The 19,734-nt window shown below is 39.1% G+C and overlaps 2 protein-coding genes across 2 annotated transcripts; both read left to right on the plus strand.

The window, feature by feature from the left end:
• Positions 1-5,269: 5,269 nt before the first annotated feature.
• LOC110509427 (olfactory receptor 8G17-like) lies at positions 5,270-10,660 on the plus strand. The gene is made up of 6 exons (XM_021590318.3): positions 5,270-5,535; positions 6,020-6,072; positions 6,611-6,832; positions 7,004-7,120; positions 7,249-7,446; positions 10,402-10,660. Exons 1-6 carry the CDS (start codon positions 5,389-5,391, stop codon positions 10,658-10,660), a joined length of 996 nt encoding a protein of 331 aa, XP_021445993.3. The 5' UTR covers positions 5,270-5,388.
• A 7,385-nt stretch (positions 10,661-18,045) lies between these two features.
• Positions 18,046-19,534, plus strand: LOC110510113 (olfactory receptor 10G7-like). Its single transcript, XM_021591452.3, has one exon. The coding sequence runs from the start codon at positions 18,204-18,206 to the stop codon at positions 19,152-19,154; it is 951 nt and encodes a 316-aa protein (XP_021447127.3). The 5' UTR covers positions 18,046-18,203; the 3' UTR covers positions 19,155-19,534.
• Positions 19,535-19,734: the final 200 nt, after the last annotated feature.

Here is a 19,734-nt window from a genome sequence, read left to right on the forward strand (position 1 = left end):
ATGACAAACTCTACAGTGGAAAGTCTACACATCAGAGTTATCGGATTCAAATGGAATTGTTGTTCAATTTAAATGATTGAATATGAAATTATTTGTGATGGGATGAAATGTGATTTTAGCTTCTAAAATGTGATGTTTGGGTTTTCATGAGATAGGGCTCTGCTCAATCAGTGGCCCGCCCCTGTGAAGGGACATGGGCTATACAACTTTTCAAACACGCCCTCCTCTCCCTTCCTATATAAAGCCTTGACGACAATGTAACCTCCTGTTCCGAGGATGACGGTCCTATGTCAGAATGGTTCAGATAATAACTACAGAATGAAGTCAACATCAGCGTGAGCTTTGGTTGCGAATGGTATGAACTTTGAACTCTTATTCACTACAGAAGTGATACCTCCTAGCCGTTGCGTTAGCAACAGCAGCTGCAAACGCAGGTTAGGAAGGAACAGACAGAGTATCCCGTCTATCGCACAACAACGTTACTACAACGTATCCAATTGACAACCAGAGATATTCTTCAAAGGACTCAGTTGAGCAACATGGCCTTCCATCTACCACCAACCTACCGAAGCGCAGCTCAGAGTAAATATTTATTTCATTTTCCTTTTCCAAATGGGCGGTAATTTAGAATGCATAATATACTGTATTTACGATAGCACAGCTTCTTCCCTTTGTTCCTCAGTCTTCCCGCTCTTTCACTTTTGGTAACAAGCTGTCATATCTGGTCTGCCCGCTAGGGACGTTTTCCTTTATGACGTAATTTGTAATCAAGTTATGATTTAATTATGTGTATGTGTAATTCTGTGTGATTAGTTAGGCATTTAGTAAATAAATAATTAAACCCAATTTTGTATTGATGATTCAAATTGTTAGCCAGGGTTCGTGCAGATGACCAAGAATTTACAACTTTCAGATGAGACTGAATTAAGATGACGATTAATATTGACTGCTATTGATGTAAAATATTAAACTAGGTCTTTAAGAGTTTATTTGGAAGATAACAGCTCTATAAATATTATTTTGTGGTGCCCGACTATCTAGTTAATTACATTTACATGATTACCTCAATCAGGTGATATTAATTATGGAGAAATAATTTTTTAGAATAGCATGTCATATCACTTAATCCGGCATAGCCAAAGACCCAACATAATTGGTGCCCCCTGTGAGGAATCTAAAATAGAATTACGCTTTCATTTTGATTCAGCCTGTATAAAATTGAAAAACAGATTACATAATATACCAAGTTATTGTCAGCACCCGGGTACGAACAAGGGTCTCCGGTGTGAGAAACAGTCCCTTAGCAAACTGAGCCACGAATAGTCGGCAGAACCCAGAAGATGAGGCAGACACAGCAGTACTTGAGACGGTGTTTTAATAAAGTAAAAGGATTTTCATTCATTTTCAGGCACAAAGGAGGGTTTAGCTTGCATGCTAAAGCTAACAAAGGAAAATAGCCATTTTGTTTTCTTGTGCTACGTTGAAATTCCTCCGCCTTGCGGAACGGATGTCCCTCTCCAGATAGTTCCGTTTGATTTCAGCGTGTGAAATTATTGACCGATGACGTGTGCCCAGAATATCCGTTCATGAAGAATTATTCAGGTCACACTCAAGTCATTACTTATGATATCCAGACGGATATCAATGTCTTATCCAATTGAACTAATAAGTGTAAATCTGTCAATTTACATTCTGAAATAGATATTTTAAATAATATCCAAATTGATGAGTTTTCTAAATTAGACATTGTAAACTTTTTCCAAACTAACCTAGATGAAGCAACTTCTCAGGTTAATTCAAGTTTAATTCCCAAATAGCCTATACAAGTCTGATTGATCAATAAATTGATCAATCAGTAAAATTTAGTTTTTGCAAAACCATTCAGTAATCCAGTACTGACAGAAGCCCAGCCCCAGCGAGAATCCCACGTGGCTTCGGTCTTAGGGAGAAGTGCACCACAGTGTTGAATGTTCCCAACATTTGATCTACTGTTTACACTTATGATATCCAATCAATGAAGATTGTATGGATTATCGTCTCATTCAATTTAACCTCTTGAAACTAGGGGGCACTATTTTCATTTTTGGAAAAATAACGTTCCCAAAGTCAACAGGCTATTTTTCAGGACCAGATAATAGAATATGCATAGAATTGCAAATAATTGACAGCTTAGGATAGAAAACACTAAAATATTGTCTGTGAGTATAACAGAACTGATATTGCAGGCGAAAGCAGGCAATTGCAGGCGAAATCAGGAAGTGACTCTTATTTAGAAACCTCTGCATTCCTATGCGTCCCTATTGAGCAGTGAAAGGGATATCAACCAGATTCCTTTTTCTATGGCTTCCCTAATGTGTCTAGTGTCACAGGACATAGTTTCAGGCTTTTATTTTGAAAAATGAGCGTGAGCGACAACATTGCATCAGTGGTCACCTGGTGGCTCTCAGAGTGATGTGTGCATAATAGATAAATGCGGCCATTGTTTCTCTCGCTCCACTAAGAAGCCAACTGATCCGGTTGATATATTATTGAACAGATAATAAAAAGCCCAGGGCTTTTATAGACTCTGATACAAAGGTTGCGAAGAAAAAGGTGAAAGGCTTCGTTAAAGCCAAGTCCACTCAAAATCTGAAAAGTCGATCTGCTTTCACCTTGAACAGAATTGACACATCACGTCGTTGCGAATGACCACTCCACTTTGTGGGGGAATATGTCCACTAAACACGAATCGAAACGACCATACCTGGAAACGGTCCTGGAGGACTGCTTAAGTCATGCGCTAATTGATTTGGGTGCAGCAATATCACTCATCTCTCAAACACGGTAAAGTTCCCAAATGTACAAAGAGAAACACATTTTAATTAGCTCAGATAAGTGTGGTGTAACTGTTGCCATATTATAATGTTAACCTCTATGGGATCGGTGTCCCTATGCCAGGATGGTTGTTTTGAACATGCTCTAATGTGACTAGAATGACGTTGTAAGTAACAGCCCACTTTCCAGGACATAGACATGTCTGATATGGGCATAAAGCATTAATTCTTGTTAATCTGCACTGTCCAATTTACAGTAGCTATTACAGTGCAAAAAAGACCAAAAAAGACCATGCTATTGTTTGAGGAGAGTGCACAGCAACAAAAACGTTTATCACGGCAACTGGTTTGATACATTCACCTCTGAAAGAAAATAATGTACTTACATTCAGTAATCTTGCTCTGATTTGTCATCCTGAGTGTCCCAGAGATAAAATCTAGCATAGTTATGTTTTATACATTTATATTCAAATGTAGGAACTGGGATCTACAGTCAAAAACGTTGCACACACACTACTTCTATCTGTTGGCCAAAATCTAAATTGTGCCTAAACTCCTTTGTGACTTCATGGCCTTTCTCTTGCCTTACAAAGATGATGGATCAAAGAATATATAGGAAATGCATGTTTTTTGTTTGTATTATCTTTTACCAGATCTAATGTTTTACATTTACCTACATTAATTTCACATTTCCACAAACTTCCATGATTTTCCTTTCAAATGGTATAAAGAATATGCATATCCTTGCTTCAGGTCCTGAGCTATAGGCAGTTAGATTGGGGTATGTAATTTTAGGCAAACATTTTAAAAAAAAGGGTCCGACCTTTTAACATATGTGACAGTAGGGTGACTCCCCTAGAGCGTCGCGAACCCAGGCCACCAGCACCAATGATCATTCAAACCACTGTTCCAATAAGGCATATCTCTAGGGCATGTGGTTATTAGGCCAATATATTTAGGTCCTGTCCAGAAGAATCCCTAACCCCTCCTCACTAGGCACTCTGAAACAACTTGATAGGTGGATGCAATAGGGTGAACGCACATTGAAGTAAATCCCAGCTTTCAAGAATTTAAGTTTTCTGCCAATATCAGATATGTCTTTGTCCTGGGAAATTCTGTTGTTACTTACAACCTCATGCTAATCGCATTAGCCTACGTTAGCTCAACCGTTCCGCAGGGGACAAACCAATCCAGAAGAAGTTTGGAATGCAGTGAAGTAGAAATAAAAGTAGTTAAAAATATAAATAATAAAGTAAAGTACAAATATCCTCAAAAACGACTTAGGGAGCTGTAACGATCGTCGTTGGAATGAGGTGAGGACCAAAGCGCAGCGTGATAAGTGTTCATCATATATTTATTAAACCGAGAACACTAAACAAAATAACAAAGGAGAAACGAAACAGTTCTGACAGGTGAAATACACATAACAAAAAATAATCACCCACAACTCAAAGTTGAAAACCAGGCTACCTAAGTATGGTTCTCAATCAGGGACAACGATTGACAGCTCCCTCTGATTGAGAACCATACCAGGCCAAACACAGAAATCCCAAATCATAGAAAAAAGAACATAGACAACCCACCCAACTCACACCCTGACCATACTAAAACAAAGACATAACAAAAGAACTAAGGTCAGAACGTGACAGGAGCACCGTAAAGTTAAGTACACCACTGTCATAAAGTAAATTCATCAGCTCAACTGGATGAGAGTGTCTGCTAAATTATTCAAATTTCTACAATTATGGTACCTATTTGGTCAACTCTCTTCTCTTTCACTCTCATTTCTCCTCTCTTTCTCTCTACTTTCTCCTATTTCTCTCTCCTCATTCCCCTCTCTTTCCTCATCTTTCTATCAGCTCCCTCCTCTCTCTTCTCAGCCTGTGTGGATGGTAGTTCCAGAAAGGTATTGAGATGTGTCCTATGACAACCACACAACAACAACAACAGCAAGGGTATTCATCTTTGACACATCTACTTCACTCAGTCTAGGCATGTCATACACAAGTACGGTGGTCCACAGGGGACACCCTACTACAGATTCACCATGGGGCTGCAGGTATAACAGTGGAGGTGGACTCAGAGCCAGCACCACAAATTGGTCTTCAGTCCAACACACATCACCAGACTACTGAAGAGAGACATTTGGATCAAGTCTGTGGTAAGACGAGGTAAGACTTAGTTTCTGCAGTATGTAGTTGTACCATGTTAGACTATACAGTATGAGGGTTCAGCAGGTAAGAGTTATTCTAATGGAGGGAACGTGAAACCAATATCACCTTTCCAGTGCTATTCCCTGGATTATTCATTAGAATTGTTTAACTGTATCTGAGGTAAAAGTCAAATGGATTCTATTTTGTACTTTGTTGTCAGATAAATTAATTGTATTCTTAGTTTTTTAAATATAATTACATAAAAAATAGACAAATGAACTTGGATATTTGCCTTTCTATTGATGATGTTTCACCCATTGCAATGTCTCAACAGGCAAATTAAAAAACAGTAATGCATTTATTTTATATTTCCACAGATTATTACGAGCCAGGAGGAATCACTGATAACACCACCAGTCAGGATGAGTTACCTGACCTCTGACCCTAACCAGACAGAGAACACTGACCCCATTATCCGACCCCCTTACTTCTTCATCAGTGGTTTCATCGACATCCCCCACATGGAGTACTATTACATCTTCCTCTGCTTCGTATACATCATCTCTCTGGTTAGTCCATAGCTCAGGTCTACGCTGTTACAAAATAGCTCTGGTCTACGCTGTTAAAAACTAGCTCTGGTCCAGGCTGTTGCTAAATAGCTGTGGTCCAGGCTGTTACTAAATAGCTCTGTTACAGTCTGTTACTAACTAGCTCCAGTCCAGGGTGTTACGTACGGCCAGGGCCAGCTAGTTGAGCCTGTAAGTAAACATTTCATTGTAAGGTCTACACATGTTGTATTCAAGGAATGTGACAAATTAACTTTGATTTGATTTTATCCACTTTATTTACAAAAGTTTTCACTTTCCAATTGAAAGCACACATTTTGATTTACTTAAGAAAACCTGATATGGTGCAGTAACATTTCAGCTGGGGGTCACCCATAGTCAACAGGTGAAAAATGAAAAGTGAAAAATGAATTTACCTCTATTTACATTGTGGTTCATGTTTTCTCCTGTGTGCGTGTGTGTGTGTGTGTGTGTGTATTGGGTCTAGGTGGGCAACACCTTCGTCATGATGGTTATCTACATGGACAACAGTCTCCACAGGTAATCAGTCCTCTTTTATCTCAGTGGTAATAATACAGCATAATTCTACCTTTATTGGACTGTATTTTTGCAGTTCCAGAACCCAACCAGATGAACCACAACACACACAACACAAGCTGAAGCAGCACAGGGGCTCTGGCTGCTAGTTCACTCCTTTTAGATTCCCCCCATCAGCTCGGGATTTCAACTGTATCCCTGGTTACCGGCCTGCCTCTCAATAAGGCATCTGAATGAAAACCTCCATTAAGTCAGCTGGATGGTCTATAGTTGATTCTGATTGAAAACCACCATTAGGTTCAGCTGGATGGTCTATAGTTGATTCTGAATGAAAACCACCATTAGGTTCAGCTGGATGGTCTATAGTTGATAACTTACACATTACAGATGACAGGATAAAGATGTTTAGGATCTCCACTTTTTGTCTACTTCTTCACTGATTGATTGTATTTACCTTCTCTGTAATTGTCTATGTCCTGTGTTTGTTACATAAACAACCTTTCCCCATGGAGATAATCAAGTCAGGATCTTACCCTTACAGCCCCAAGTACATTGCTGTGTTCAACCTGGCCTTCACAGACTTGTGTGGGAGCACTGCCATGGTCCCCAAGCTACTGGATACGTTCCTGTTCAGCAGACAGCTCATCTCCTACAACCAGTGCCTCACTAGCCTCTTCTTCATCTTCCTCTTCCTCAACATGCAGTCCTTCAACCTCACCATCCTCTCTTACGACAGACTGGTGGCCATCTGCTGCCCACTCAGGTCTCAGATAATACATCAAATCTAATAATTCAAAAAATACAATTCAAAAGGCCTTCATAATTGGCCCTTGTGTGATAATAATGTTTCTGCTTTCACTGACAATTCAACCTGATATATGAATACACTGCATCTAAAATCCCTGATAACAGCTTCTTTCCACTGTCCACATAGGTACCATATGATAGTGACTCACAGGTCCATGTTCCAGCTGACGGGTGCTGCCTGGGCGTTTGCTGTGTTCCTGGTGTTGCTGGCTGTGGGCCTCATCACCCGACTCTCCTTCTGCCGGTAGGTGGCTGAGGAGGTGAACCTGTTGCCAAAAGGTTACCGGTTTGAATCCCGGGCCGGGTGCTGTAAAAATAAATGATCAGTTGATCACAGTAACATGTGGACAATGAAGATGTATTGTATTGTAGGTCTCTGGTGATCAACAGCTACTTCTGTGACCACGGTCCCCTGTTCCGTCTGGCGGCCCCCTGTTCTGATGTGGTCCCTAACATAGTAATATCTTATCTCAACCCCTGTTTAATGCTCTATTTCCCCATGGTCTTCATCATATCATCATACATCTGTATCACACACGCCCTGGTCACCATCACACTGCCCCAGGACAGGTGAGAAGTCATACTGATCAGAGTCAGAGATTTAGCCAGAGATTTAGTTTATATACCTAAACATATAGCTCTGATACTGATTGTTGTGCTGTCTCAGATATACACTACAGGACCAAAAGTATGTGGACACCTGCTCATCAGACATCTCATTCCAAAATCATGGGTATTAATATGGAGTTGGTCCCCCATTTGCTGCTATAACAGCCTCCACTATTCTCGTAAGGCTTTCCACTAGATAAATATAAATATATATTTTGATTATAAATATAAATATATATTTTGATTATAAATATAAATATAATTATATATTTTGATTATAAATATAAATATATATTTTGATTATAAATATATATTTTGATTATAAATATAAATATAAATATATATTTTGATTATAAATATAAATATAAATATATATTTTGATTATAAATATAAATATATATTTTGATTATAAATATAAATATAAATATATATTTTGATAATAAATATAAATATATATTTTGATTATAAATATAAATATATATTTTGATTATAAATATAAAGATATATTTTGATTATAAATATAAATATAAATATATATTTTGATTATAAATATTAATATATTTTGATTATAAATATAAATATAAATATATATTTTGATTATAAATATAAATATATATTTTGATTATAAATATAAAGATATATTTTGATTATAAATATAAATATAAATATATATTTTGATTATAAATATACATATATTTTGATTATAAATAAAAATATAAATATATATTTTGATTATAAATATAAATATATTTTGATTATAAATATAAATATATATTTTGATTATAAATATACATATATTTTGATTATAAATATAAATATATATTTTGATTATAAATATACATATATTTTGATTATAAATATAAATATATTTTGATTATAAATATAAATATAAATATATATTTTGATTATAAATATAAATATATTTTGATTATAAATATAAATATAAATATATATTTTGATTATAAATATACATATATTTTGATTATAAATATAAATATAAATATATTTTGATTATAAATATAAATATAAATATATATTTTGATTATAAATATAAATATATTTTGATTATAAATATAAATATAAATATATATTTTGATTATAAATATACATATATTTTGATTATAAATATAAATATATATTTTGATTATAAATATAAATATAAATATATATTTTGATTATAAATATAAAGATATATTTTGATTATAAATATAAGTATATATTTTGATTATAAATATAAATATATTTTGATTATAAATATAAATATATATTTTGATTATAAATATACATATATTTTGATTATAAATATAAATATATATTTTGATAATAAATATAAATATATAGCTCTTGTTGTGCTGCCTCAGACCTACACCTTATGACCAAAAGTATGTGGACACACATACTGCTCGTCAGACATCTCATTCCAAAATCATGGCCATTAATTTGGAGTTGGTCCCCCCGTTGCTGTTATAACACTCTCCATCCACTCTTATGTGAAGGCTTTCCGCTAGATGTTGGAACAGTGCTGCAGGGACTTGCTTCCATTCAGCCACAAGAGCATTAGTGAGGTCGGGGACTGATGTGGGGCGATTAGTCATTGAATGCTGTAGAGTTAAGATGTCCCTTTACTGGATCTAAGGGGCCTAGCCCGAACCATTAAAAAACAGCTCCAGGCCACTATTCCTCCTTCACCAAACTTTACAGTTGGCACTATGCATTGGGGCAGGTAGCGTTCTCCTGGCATCTGCTAAACCCAGATTAATCCGTCGGACTGCCGGTTTCCATTGTTCCAATGAGTCCAATGGCGGAAAGCTTTACACCACTCTAGCTGACGCGTGGCATTGCGCATGGTGATCTTTGGCTTGTGTGCGGATACTCCATTGTGTTGAAATCCATTTCATGAAGCTCCTGACAGACAGTTATTGCACTGACGTTGCTTCCAGAGGCAGTTTGAAACTAGGTAGCGTGTGCAACTGAGGACAGACAATTTTTACGCTCTACATGCTTCAGCATTCGTCGGTCCCATTCTGTGACATTGTGTGGCCTACCACTTCGCGGCTGAGTCATTGTTGCTCCTAGTGTCACGTCCTGACCTTAGATATCTCTGTTTTTCTATATATGTTGGTTAGGTCAGGGTGTGACTAGGGTGGGTACTCTAGTTTTTGTATGTCATGGGTTTTTGTATGTCTAGGGGTTTTTGTATGTCTATGTTGGCCTGATATGGTTCCCAATCAAAGACAGCTGTTAATCGTTGTCTCTGATTGGGGATCATATTTAGGTAGCCATTTTTACCTAATTTGTGTTGTGGGATCTTGACTATGTTTAGTTGCCTGTCTGCACTAAGTTGTATAGCTTCACATGTCGTTTGTTGGTTTTGTTAAGTGTTTCATTCATTCATTCATTCATTCATTACTACGCTGGGCCTTGGTCTCACTCATACGACGATCGTGACACCTAGACGTTTCCACTTCACATTAACAGCACTTACAGTTCAGCTGGGTGGCTCAAGCAGGTCAGACATGTGATGAACTGACTTGTTGGGGAAGTGGCATCCTATGGCAGTACTATGTTGGAAGTCACTGATCTCCTCAGTAAGGCCATTCTACTGCTGCCACTGCATGTTAATGGAGATTGCATGGCTGTGTGCTCTGTTTTATACACCTGTCAGCAACGTGAGAGGTGAGGCTGAAATAGCTGAATCCACTCATTTGAATGGGTGTCCACATTCTTTTGTATAGACTGTACAGTGTGTGTATGTTAGAGTGATGGACTTGTTATGGTGAGAAAGGCTGGTAAAGATTGAGAATGCCATTGAACTGGATAGGTTATGACTCACTGTACTGACACTTCTCCTCTCCTTCTCTCTCTCTCCCTCTCTCCATCTGCCATTCTCTCTCCCTCTCTCTCTCCTTCTCTCAGAGTCAGAGGCTTGAAGACGTGTACCTCACACCTGATACTCGTAGCCATATTCTACCTGCCTATTAATATAACCTACCTCCTTCACCCAATCATACCAACCAACGCTCGGATATTCAACCTCTCCCTGACTTTGGTGCTGCCGCCCATGCTCAACCCCTTCGTATATGTTCTAAAGACAGAGGAGTTTAAGGAATCGGCCAAGAAGCTGCTTCGTAAAAGAAGAGCACAGAGAGCTGTGGTGCCGATCCAATCAACATGAAGTGTTACTATTTATTTATATCTATTTGACTTGTTTTTGATTGAAATGCTGTGTAAGATATACTGTATCTGCCATAGTGAATAATTGTTTCAATTAAATGTAAAATTGTTTTTCTTCTAAATTAAATATTTATATTATTTTGGCAATATTCCTTTAAAGCCATATAGAAAATTACACAATAAAAAATCTGGATAGAACCCTAATACAAATCAAATCTATTTACAAAACCCTTTCTACATCTCAGTTTTACAAAGTGCTCAGCAAGCAGAATTAGAAGCAATACATTAGAACCAGTAAAAACACCCTAGAAGGATTAACACCCTATAAGGAAAAACACCATAGAAGGATGAACACCCTAGAAGGAAAAACACCCCAGAAGGAAAAACACCCTAGAAGGATTAACACCCTAGAAGGAAAAACACCCTAGAAGGAAAAACACCCTAGAAGGAAAAACACCCTAGAAGGATGAACACCCTAGAAGGATGAACACCCTAGAAGGAAAAACATCCCAGAAGGAAAAACACCCCAGAAGGAAAACACCCTAGAAGGAAAAACACCCCAGAAGGAAAAACAACCTAGAGAGAAACCAGGCTCGGATGGGAATCCTTGGGTAGTTATTAGGGGGATGCATTCTACTATAATATCTCTTACAGTATAAGGGTTGACCTGTGTGACCTGTTGACACCCAGGGGAGTGTTTGGCCCAGGTGAGTGTCCATCCCTGTTGGCTAGAGAAGCTACCATATAGATAGATACCTGTATGTCAGCCAACCCCTGCATGATGACCTCACCATTGACATCCTATAACCAGGGCCCCCCTAGATTCCTGGAACATGGCTTACGAGCAGTCAGTCCAATTCTCTTACAGTGCTACTCAAAACGGCAGTGATATTTCTACATCAACAGTTTCCATCAAATACTATCATGTGTTTTGGTGTCTGGTCTTTGCCGTGACGGTCATGGCTAACTCCATCATGGCTGTTATCTACCTGGCCAGGAACCTCCACACGGCCAAGTATGTTGTTAGCTCCAGTAATACAAGTATTCTAATGTCACATAACTCTTTGCATAAATGTGGTATAATTTCTTAACAAGCAGCCTGGATATGTTATTTTAGTTAAAGCGCTGGTCCTATGAATCTGTTCACTTTCAACAGTTTTCTCACCGACGTTGTTATAAACTCTGCTATCTTCAATTTAGGGACGTCGTAGTCTTCAACCTGACAGACCTGTGTGTCTCATCCCTAATCTCATAGAGACCTTTCTGTTTGAGAAGCAGTACATCTCCAACCAGGTCTGTCTCAGTAGCATGTTCTTTGTCTATTTCTTCAAGACTCTCCAGTCTGACTCTACACAACATCACACCCACAAGATATGCTAACCTCTCACCATTACAATCAGTGAGCCTATAACCTTCTCAGTCATCATAATTCACGGTTAATTCAGTATTATACATAATCATGGAAGCATCCATTCATGTAGACGGGTTGAGAAACATATTCTATTCTTATTTACAATAAAAGTGTCCCCAAAAAAAGGGTTGTATTAGATTGTGTAGAAATGCAGGAAATTAGCTTTAGATGCCAAAGAATACTGAGGGAGGAAGCCCCAGAGCCCCCACCAGGTTATGTCCCCCCACCTCTAAAGCAAAAGTTTCGCCCCTGGTTTCGGAGGTACTGGAACCTGCACGCCTGGCACAGAAGATCATACCACGCTCAAAGGTGCTTAGGTTACTCGTTCTGCCCATTCTAACGTTCAATCGAATGGAAACTGAATGTCTCAATGTCTGTCTGCCTGCTTTATATAGCAAGCCACGGCCATGACTCACTTGTTTAGGAGCAAACAATTTTAGCGAACGGGATGGTGTTTTAGTGAACAGGGTGGTGTTCCTAAAAGCAATAGGCCAATGAGATTATATGTAATATTCATATACTCACTAAAGACAGAGGAAGACAGAGGAATTCTTGGAGTCTATAAAATGAACACAGCTTGTTCAGGGGCAGAACAATAGATTTTTACCTTGTCAGCTCAGGGATTCAATCTTGCAACCTCTCGGTTACTAGACCAACTCTCTAACCACCAGGCTACCTGCCGCCCCAAATAGGAAGGGATAGGATAGGAAACAACACACACCCATCCACAACCAAAGATGATAAAAAGTAACAGATATGTCTTGTATCAACTTAATACTGAGGGAAACGTCCCTCCTAGTTCAGACAGCAGAGGACTCCATTTCAAAAGCATCTCTTCAGTCCTCCATCTGTTGACATTTGGAACAACACAAATAAATAATCAAAACATTAAAAACGATATAAATATAAATATATATACAAAAATAAGACTCATAAATATCAAAAATAAGACTCATATATATACAAAAGAAGTAACAAAGACAAACAGAAACAAATTGTATTATATAAATACAAATGTTAAAGAGTATCGAATTATTACACTATTACCCTATTGCTAACAAAAAACACACAAATATAACTAAATTGCAAAAATCCTGTATCACACAAATACACAAATAGATAACACACTTATAAAGAAGAGTATTACACTATCGCACTTCAAACAAGAAACACACAAACTAAATTACACAACTAATTGCATTAGTACTGAGCAAAGTTTGAGGTGCTCTATTTGATAGATTCCCCTACCTCGGGCTTCCAGTGACCTAAGGTCAACCTAACCCCGCCCACTCCATATCTCATACTTCTGAGTGGGAGACCTTCCCAGGCAGTGGCCGGCTTAGCTCACAAACTAGAATCAGGACGCCCACTCCGACAAGTTTAATTGACCCACAGTCCCACACGGTGACATGATATCATTGACGTGACGTGCAAATGAGCGATAGAAAACCGATCGCGCATATGTCACCATTCGGGATAATATTTGTATATATATAAATATCTCATTATTTAATTTATTTTAGCAGGCATCACATGCTGCCCCCCGGCAGGATGCCCATGTCGCCTTTGCCTAAATCCGCCAATGGACATGTGCCAGCATGGCACTGACTGGATGGGATCACTCACTCATTACTCTGAAATTGGAATGTTGTCTGACCACTGCCTGAGCCTTCTGGAACAGCTCCTGATATGTTCTCAATGGCCTGAATGTCCTTCTGTTTCACTTCCCTTATGTTGTCATTGGCCTGGATGTCCTTCTGTTTCACTTCCCTTATGTTGTCATTGGCCTGGATGTCCTTCCGTTTCAGTCCCCTTATCTTATCATTGACCTGGACTGAGATGACCAGTGGCTTTTCACAATAGTGAATAAAAGGGGCGAGAAGGGATAACCTTGTCTAGTTCTACATTTTCAGTAGTTTATTTTCAAGTGATTTGCAGTAGACAGCATGCAAGGTAGTAACAAAAGTGCTGACTTGAATTTACCTTGTTCTGTAGCCCTTTGACCCTAAACGTCCTAACTCTCCCAGCCCAAGTTGTCTACCTGTAAACACTCTTCTCAGGTGTATCAACATTATAATTGTCTCTCTGATGACTGCCTATTTGTTAACTCTGTACAGAGTGACATCAGATCCTATGAGAAGGTTGATGTCACAGTGTTGAACATATTACCAACCCACTAACTGTTGGGTGTTTTAGGGACAATGTAGAGAGATGGATAAACAGTATTTTGGCAAGATTCAGCAAATTTACATTTAGCAGTAATATTTACTTAGCTTGCCTAAACCCATTGCTTTGGCCTGTTGCTTACACATGAGTTAGTCTCTCTCTCACTCGCTCTCTCTCTCTCTCTCTCTCTCTCGCTCTCTCTGGCTCTCTCTCTCCTAATAAGTGTACAGTAACAAGCTGTATGACAGCAAAGCAGTAATCCCACTAGGTCTAGTGTCCCTATCACTCTCCTCAGACTCAACAAACAGGTGGTCATCAGAGACCTAATTAGAGTGTTGGTAGACCTGGGACCCTGAGTCATCACCTCACCTGTTTACAGGTAGCCATGCAGGTGATGATGGAACTGTTGTTAGCTACACCATGCTTCAGATGAAGTGGGGGCCTATGTCTTTAGGCCACAATGTTAGGCCAAAATGTACAGTTGAAGTCGGAAGTTCACATACACTTAGGTTGGCGTCATTAAAACTAATTTTCAACCACTCCACAATTTTCTTGTTAAACAAACTATAGTTTTGGCAAGTCGGTTAGGACATCAACTTTATGCATGACACAAGTATTTTTTCCAACAATTGTTTACATACAGACTATTTCACTGATAATTCACTGTATCACAATTCCAGTTGGTCACAAGTTAACATACACTAAGTTGACTGTGCCTTTAAACAGCTTGGAAAATTCCAGAAAATGATGTCATGGCTTTAGAAGCTTCTTACAGGCTAATTTATATACTTTGAGTTAATTGGAGGTGTACCTGTGGATGTATTTCAAGGCCTACCTTCAAACTCAGTGCCTCTTTGCTTGACATCATGGAAAAATCAAAAGAAATCAGCCAAGACCTCAGAAAAACAATTGTAGACATCCACAAGTGTGGTTCATCCTTGGGAGCAATTTCCAAACGCCTGAAGGTACCATGTTCATCTGTACAAACAATAGTACGCAAGTATAAACACCATGGGAACACGTAGCCATCATACCGCTCCGGAATGAGATGCGTTCTGTCTCCTAGAGATGAATGTACTTTGCTGCGAAAATTGCAAATCAATCCCAGAACAACATCAAAGGACCTTGTGAAGATGCTGGAGGAAAGAGTTGCAAAAGTATCTATATCCACAGTAAATTGAGTCCTATATCAACATAACCTGAAAGGTCACTCAGCAAGGAAGACGCCACTGATCCAAAACCTCCATAATTAAGACAGACTACTGTTTGCAACTGCACATGGGTACAAAGATCATACTTTTTGTAGAAATGTCCTCTGGTCTGATGAAACAAAAATACAACTGTTTGGCCATAATGACCATCGTTATGTTTCTAGGGTAAAAGTGGGAGGCTTTGCAAGCCGAAGAACACCAACTGTGAAGAACAGGGGAGTCACCATCATGTTGTGGGGGTGCTGTTCTGCAGGATGGGTCTGGTGCATGTCACAAAATAGATGGCAATATGAGGTAGGAAAATTGTGTGGATATATTGAAGCAACATCTCAAGACATCAGTCAAGAAGTTAAAGCTTGGTCGCAAATGGGTCTTCCAAATGGAAAATTTGTGGGCAGAACTGGAAAAGCGTGTGCGAGCAAGGAGACCTACAAACCTGACTCAGTTACACCACTTCTGTCAGGTGGAATGGGCCAAAATTCACCTTATTTTGGGAAGCTTGTGGAAGGCTACCCAAATCTTTTGACCCAAGTTAAACAATTTAAAGGCAATGCTACCAATTACTAATTGAGCGTATGTAAACTTCTGAGCCACTGGGAATGTGATGAAAGAAATAAAAGCTAAAATAAATCATTCTCTCTAATATTTCAGATTCTTCTTTCAGAAGAATATAAAAGATGTGATCCTAACTGACCTACGACAGGAAATCTTTACTAGGATTAAATGTCAGTAATTGTGAAAAACAGAGGTTAAATGTATTTAGCTAAGGTGTATTTAAACTTTCTGACTTCAACTGTATGTTTTCACTTTTACCACTACCTTGAAATACATTACAATCTGATAGTCATAGTTTCTTCTTGCAGTACGAAGCAGGTGGGGCCATCGAAGTTGTACCTCCTTGTGTGAATTGCCTGGGTATATATAGAGATAGAGTATACATAGCATATCATCTACTGTATCTTTGTCCACATGGAGCCAGTTGGGATGGATCAGTGGGACTATCAATTCAATGAGGAAGTGGTAATACTGCTCCTTGATGATGTTTATTAACCTTAATAAGACAGGGAAACCATTAGTCTAATGATTAGACCTCTGGACCTGGGGACTGTAGGTGTTGATCCCCAGAGAAAGTGTAGCATAGCATAGCATAGCACAGCGTCTACTGATTAAACCTGTGGTCTGAAGGTGTTTACACCCCAGAGATACGATACCACTCACTAAAGGAGATGTATTCAGATCTAGGAGTCTAGATCCACAGTACTGCTGGCCTTTTTTCTTAGTGGTAATTCACTGATGGGTATTCAACAGTCATTCCCTGATTAGAGAGGAGAGATGAAAGCCAGTAGTGTTGCAATCTGTGGTTGTCACAATTGTAATCCTCTTCTGACGAAGAGGAGTAGTAGGAAGGATTGGAGGACCAATGCGCAGCGTGCTAAGTGTCCATTTTAATATATAAAACTGAACACTACAAAAATACAAAATAACAACGTGAATGAACAAACGAAAATCGAAACAGACACAGGAAACAATCACCCACAACTCAAAAGTGAAACCAGGCTACCTAAGTATGGTTCTCAATCAGGGACAACGAATGACAGCTGTCTCTGATTGAGAACCATACCAGGCCTAACACAGACACAGGAAACAATCGCCCACAACTCAAAAGTGAAACCAGGCTACCTAAGTATGGTTCTCAATCAGGGACAACGATTGACAGCTGTCTCTGATTGAGAACCATACCAGGCCTAACACAGACACAGGAAACAATCACCCACAACTCAAAAGTGAAACCAGGCTACCTAAGTATGGTTCTCAATCAGGGACAACGAATGACAGCTGTCTCTGATTGAGAACCATACCAGGCCTAACACAGACACAGGAAACAATCACCCACAACTCAAAAGTGAAACCAGGCTACCTAAGTATGGTTCTCAATCAGGGACAACGATTGACAGCTCCCTCTGATTGAGAACCATACCAGGCCTAACACAGACACAGGAAACAATCACCCACAACTCAAAAGTGAAACCAGGCTACCTAAGTATGGTTCTCAATCAGGGACAACGAATGACAGCTGTCTCTGATTGAGAACCATACCAGGCCTAACACAGACACAGGAAACAATCACCCACAACTCAAAAGTGAAACCAGGCTACCTAAGTATGGTTCTCAATCAGGGACAACGATTGACAGCTCCCTCTGATTGAGAACCATACCAGGCCAAACTCAGAAATCCCAAATCATAGAAAAGGGGACGTAGACAACCCACCCAACTCACACCCTGACCATACTAAAACAAAGACATCACAAATGAACTAAGATCAGAACATGACAGTGGTATTATTGGTTGATGACTTTTTGATCAGGGCATTGACTATAAAGTGTGATGGTTTTGTTCAAGTATTCTTATGGCAAACTATATAGGTTTCCAAATAATGATATCTAAGACCAAAACTTAGGCCATGATTCAAAACCAATTGTCTGTCTCCTCCCAGTGGGTCCTGACCTATAATTGGGGAAACAACCCCCCCTCCTTTTCACCACGTGGGTTGGTCACTTAATGTATAAGTGCCGACAGCTTCACAGTGTCGCAGTACACAGCCTAGGGGTTGTAGAGTTCTGTCTACTCAGCTAGTTTCAATAGAGGGATTTGATCGTACGACTTGTGTCACCACTTGTTAGTGTCTTAGTTTAACTATAGAGTTGTTGTGTTTATATATCATCTTTATGTCTGTGTAGGCTGATGCTTGTGTAGGATGTCTTCAGTGAATTTCACTGGGAAGAATGTGGAGGAGTTTACCATCACTGGCTTCGACCACCTCTCTCACCAGAAGCTCCTGGGCTTCCTCATTTTCATCACCTATTTCCTTGTGCTTCTGGGAAGCAGCACCAACATCTGCATCATTTTGACGGACAGACGGCTGCACACGCCCATGTACCTCCTCATCTGTAACCTGGCCGTGGTGGACATCATGTTCACCTCCAGCACCAGCACCACCATGATCTCTGTCCTGCTGGGCGAGGTCAAAACCATCTCTTACTACTCCTGCATATCAAGCATGTCCATCTACCACCTGGGTGACATCGAAGAGTGTCTGGCCCTGTCCCTGATGGCTTTGGACCGAACCATCGCTATCAGCACTCCTCTTAGGTACCACAGCATACTGACTAACCCAAGGCTCTTCCTGTTGATCACAGCTACCTGGCTGATAGGGTTAGGGGTCATGGGGGTAGTAGCAGCTCAGGTAGACAGCCTTCCATACTGCCAGCCCATCATTAGATATATGTTCTGTGACTATCCTGCTATGGTCAGAGCTGCCTGTGTCAACCCTGAACCCTATTGGATGCTTCCCACCATCCTGGGTCTGTGGTTGATTGGTGCACAGTTCATATTCATTCTGCTGTCATACGTGAATCTGATCTACACAGTACTGAGACTGCCTAACAACGAGAGCAGAGTGCAGGTGTTTAATACCTGTATTTGTCACATCATTGTGGTGTCCTGTTACTTTGCCCCCAAGTTGGTCTCTGTGTTGTTGACGAGGATAGGAGTGAGGCTGAATCTGACGGAGCGTAATGCTTTACTGATTATAGCTACGCTGTTACCTTCTCTGATCAACCCAGTAGTCTACTGTCTGAAGACCAAGGAGATTAGAAAGAGATTGGTTCAGATACTGTCTAGGAAAAGAACGGCAGTGATGAAATGAGGTAGTGAAAAGTATTATTTTGTGACTTCAAATCAGTGTGTTTAAAGGTTTTAAAGATAATTTCCAATTCAGCTCACATCAGCAGCGTTTACTTTGCCTTTAAGAGTTGCTTTGTCTTCAAGAAAGATCAGATTGAATTTCTGTTGAATAACCACAATCCAAGGTTTAAATATTTCCAGCTTCTTCTGTCAGCACGTTACATTACACCTGAAAATATCTAAATGGTTTTATTTTATTACACTGAATATTCAACATACTTTTTTTTATTGTTGTTACAATGTCGAGAGATATACATGCAAGTTAGAATTTCAATGTACGTTATAGTGTACATAACGTATGTCCTGTGAAAATCACAAATAAACTTGATTTGATAACCCCTATTTATATATATTTATTTAACTTGAAAAGTCAGTTAAGAAGAGATTATTTTTTTACTATGACGGCCTACATCGGACAAACCCGTGACTTCCAATCATGTCCGGATGTGACACAGCCTGGAATCGAACCAGGGACTGTAGTGACGCCTCTTGCAGTGAGATGCAGTGCCTTAGAGCGCTGTGCCACTTGACCTTATATTGTG

This window comes from Oncorhynchus mykiss, chromosome 29, assembly GCF_057628025.1.
Source record: "Oncorhynchus mykiss isolate SJ-2025 chromosome 29, ASM5762802v1, whole genome shotgun sequence".
NCBI lineage: Eukaryota > Metazoa > Chordata > Actinopteri > Salmoniformes > Salmonidae > Oncorhynchus > Oncorhynchus mykiss.

What these genes read in the sequence shown, in the direction of transcription:
- LOC110510113 (XM_021591452.3), top strand. Translation starts at nt 18,204, where the DNA reads ATGTCTTCAGTGAATTTCACTGGGAAGAATGTGGAGGAGTTTACCATC.
- LOC110509427 (XM_021590318.3), top strand. Translation starts at nt 5,389, where the DNA reads ATGAGTTACCTGACCTCTGACCCTAACCAGACAGAGAACACTGACCCC. An exon ending in GCCATCTGCTGCCCACTCAG is followed by an intron (nt 6,833 to 7,003) that starts GTCTCAGATAAT and finishes CTGTCCACATAG; the next exon opens with GTACCATATGATAGTGACTC. An exon ending in ATCACACTGCCCCAGGACAG is followed by an intron (nt 7,447 to 10,401) that starts GTGAGAAGTCAT and finishes TCCTTCTCTCAG; the next exon opens with AGTCAGAGGCTTGAAGACGT.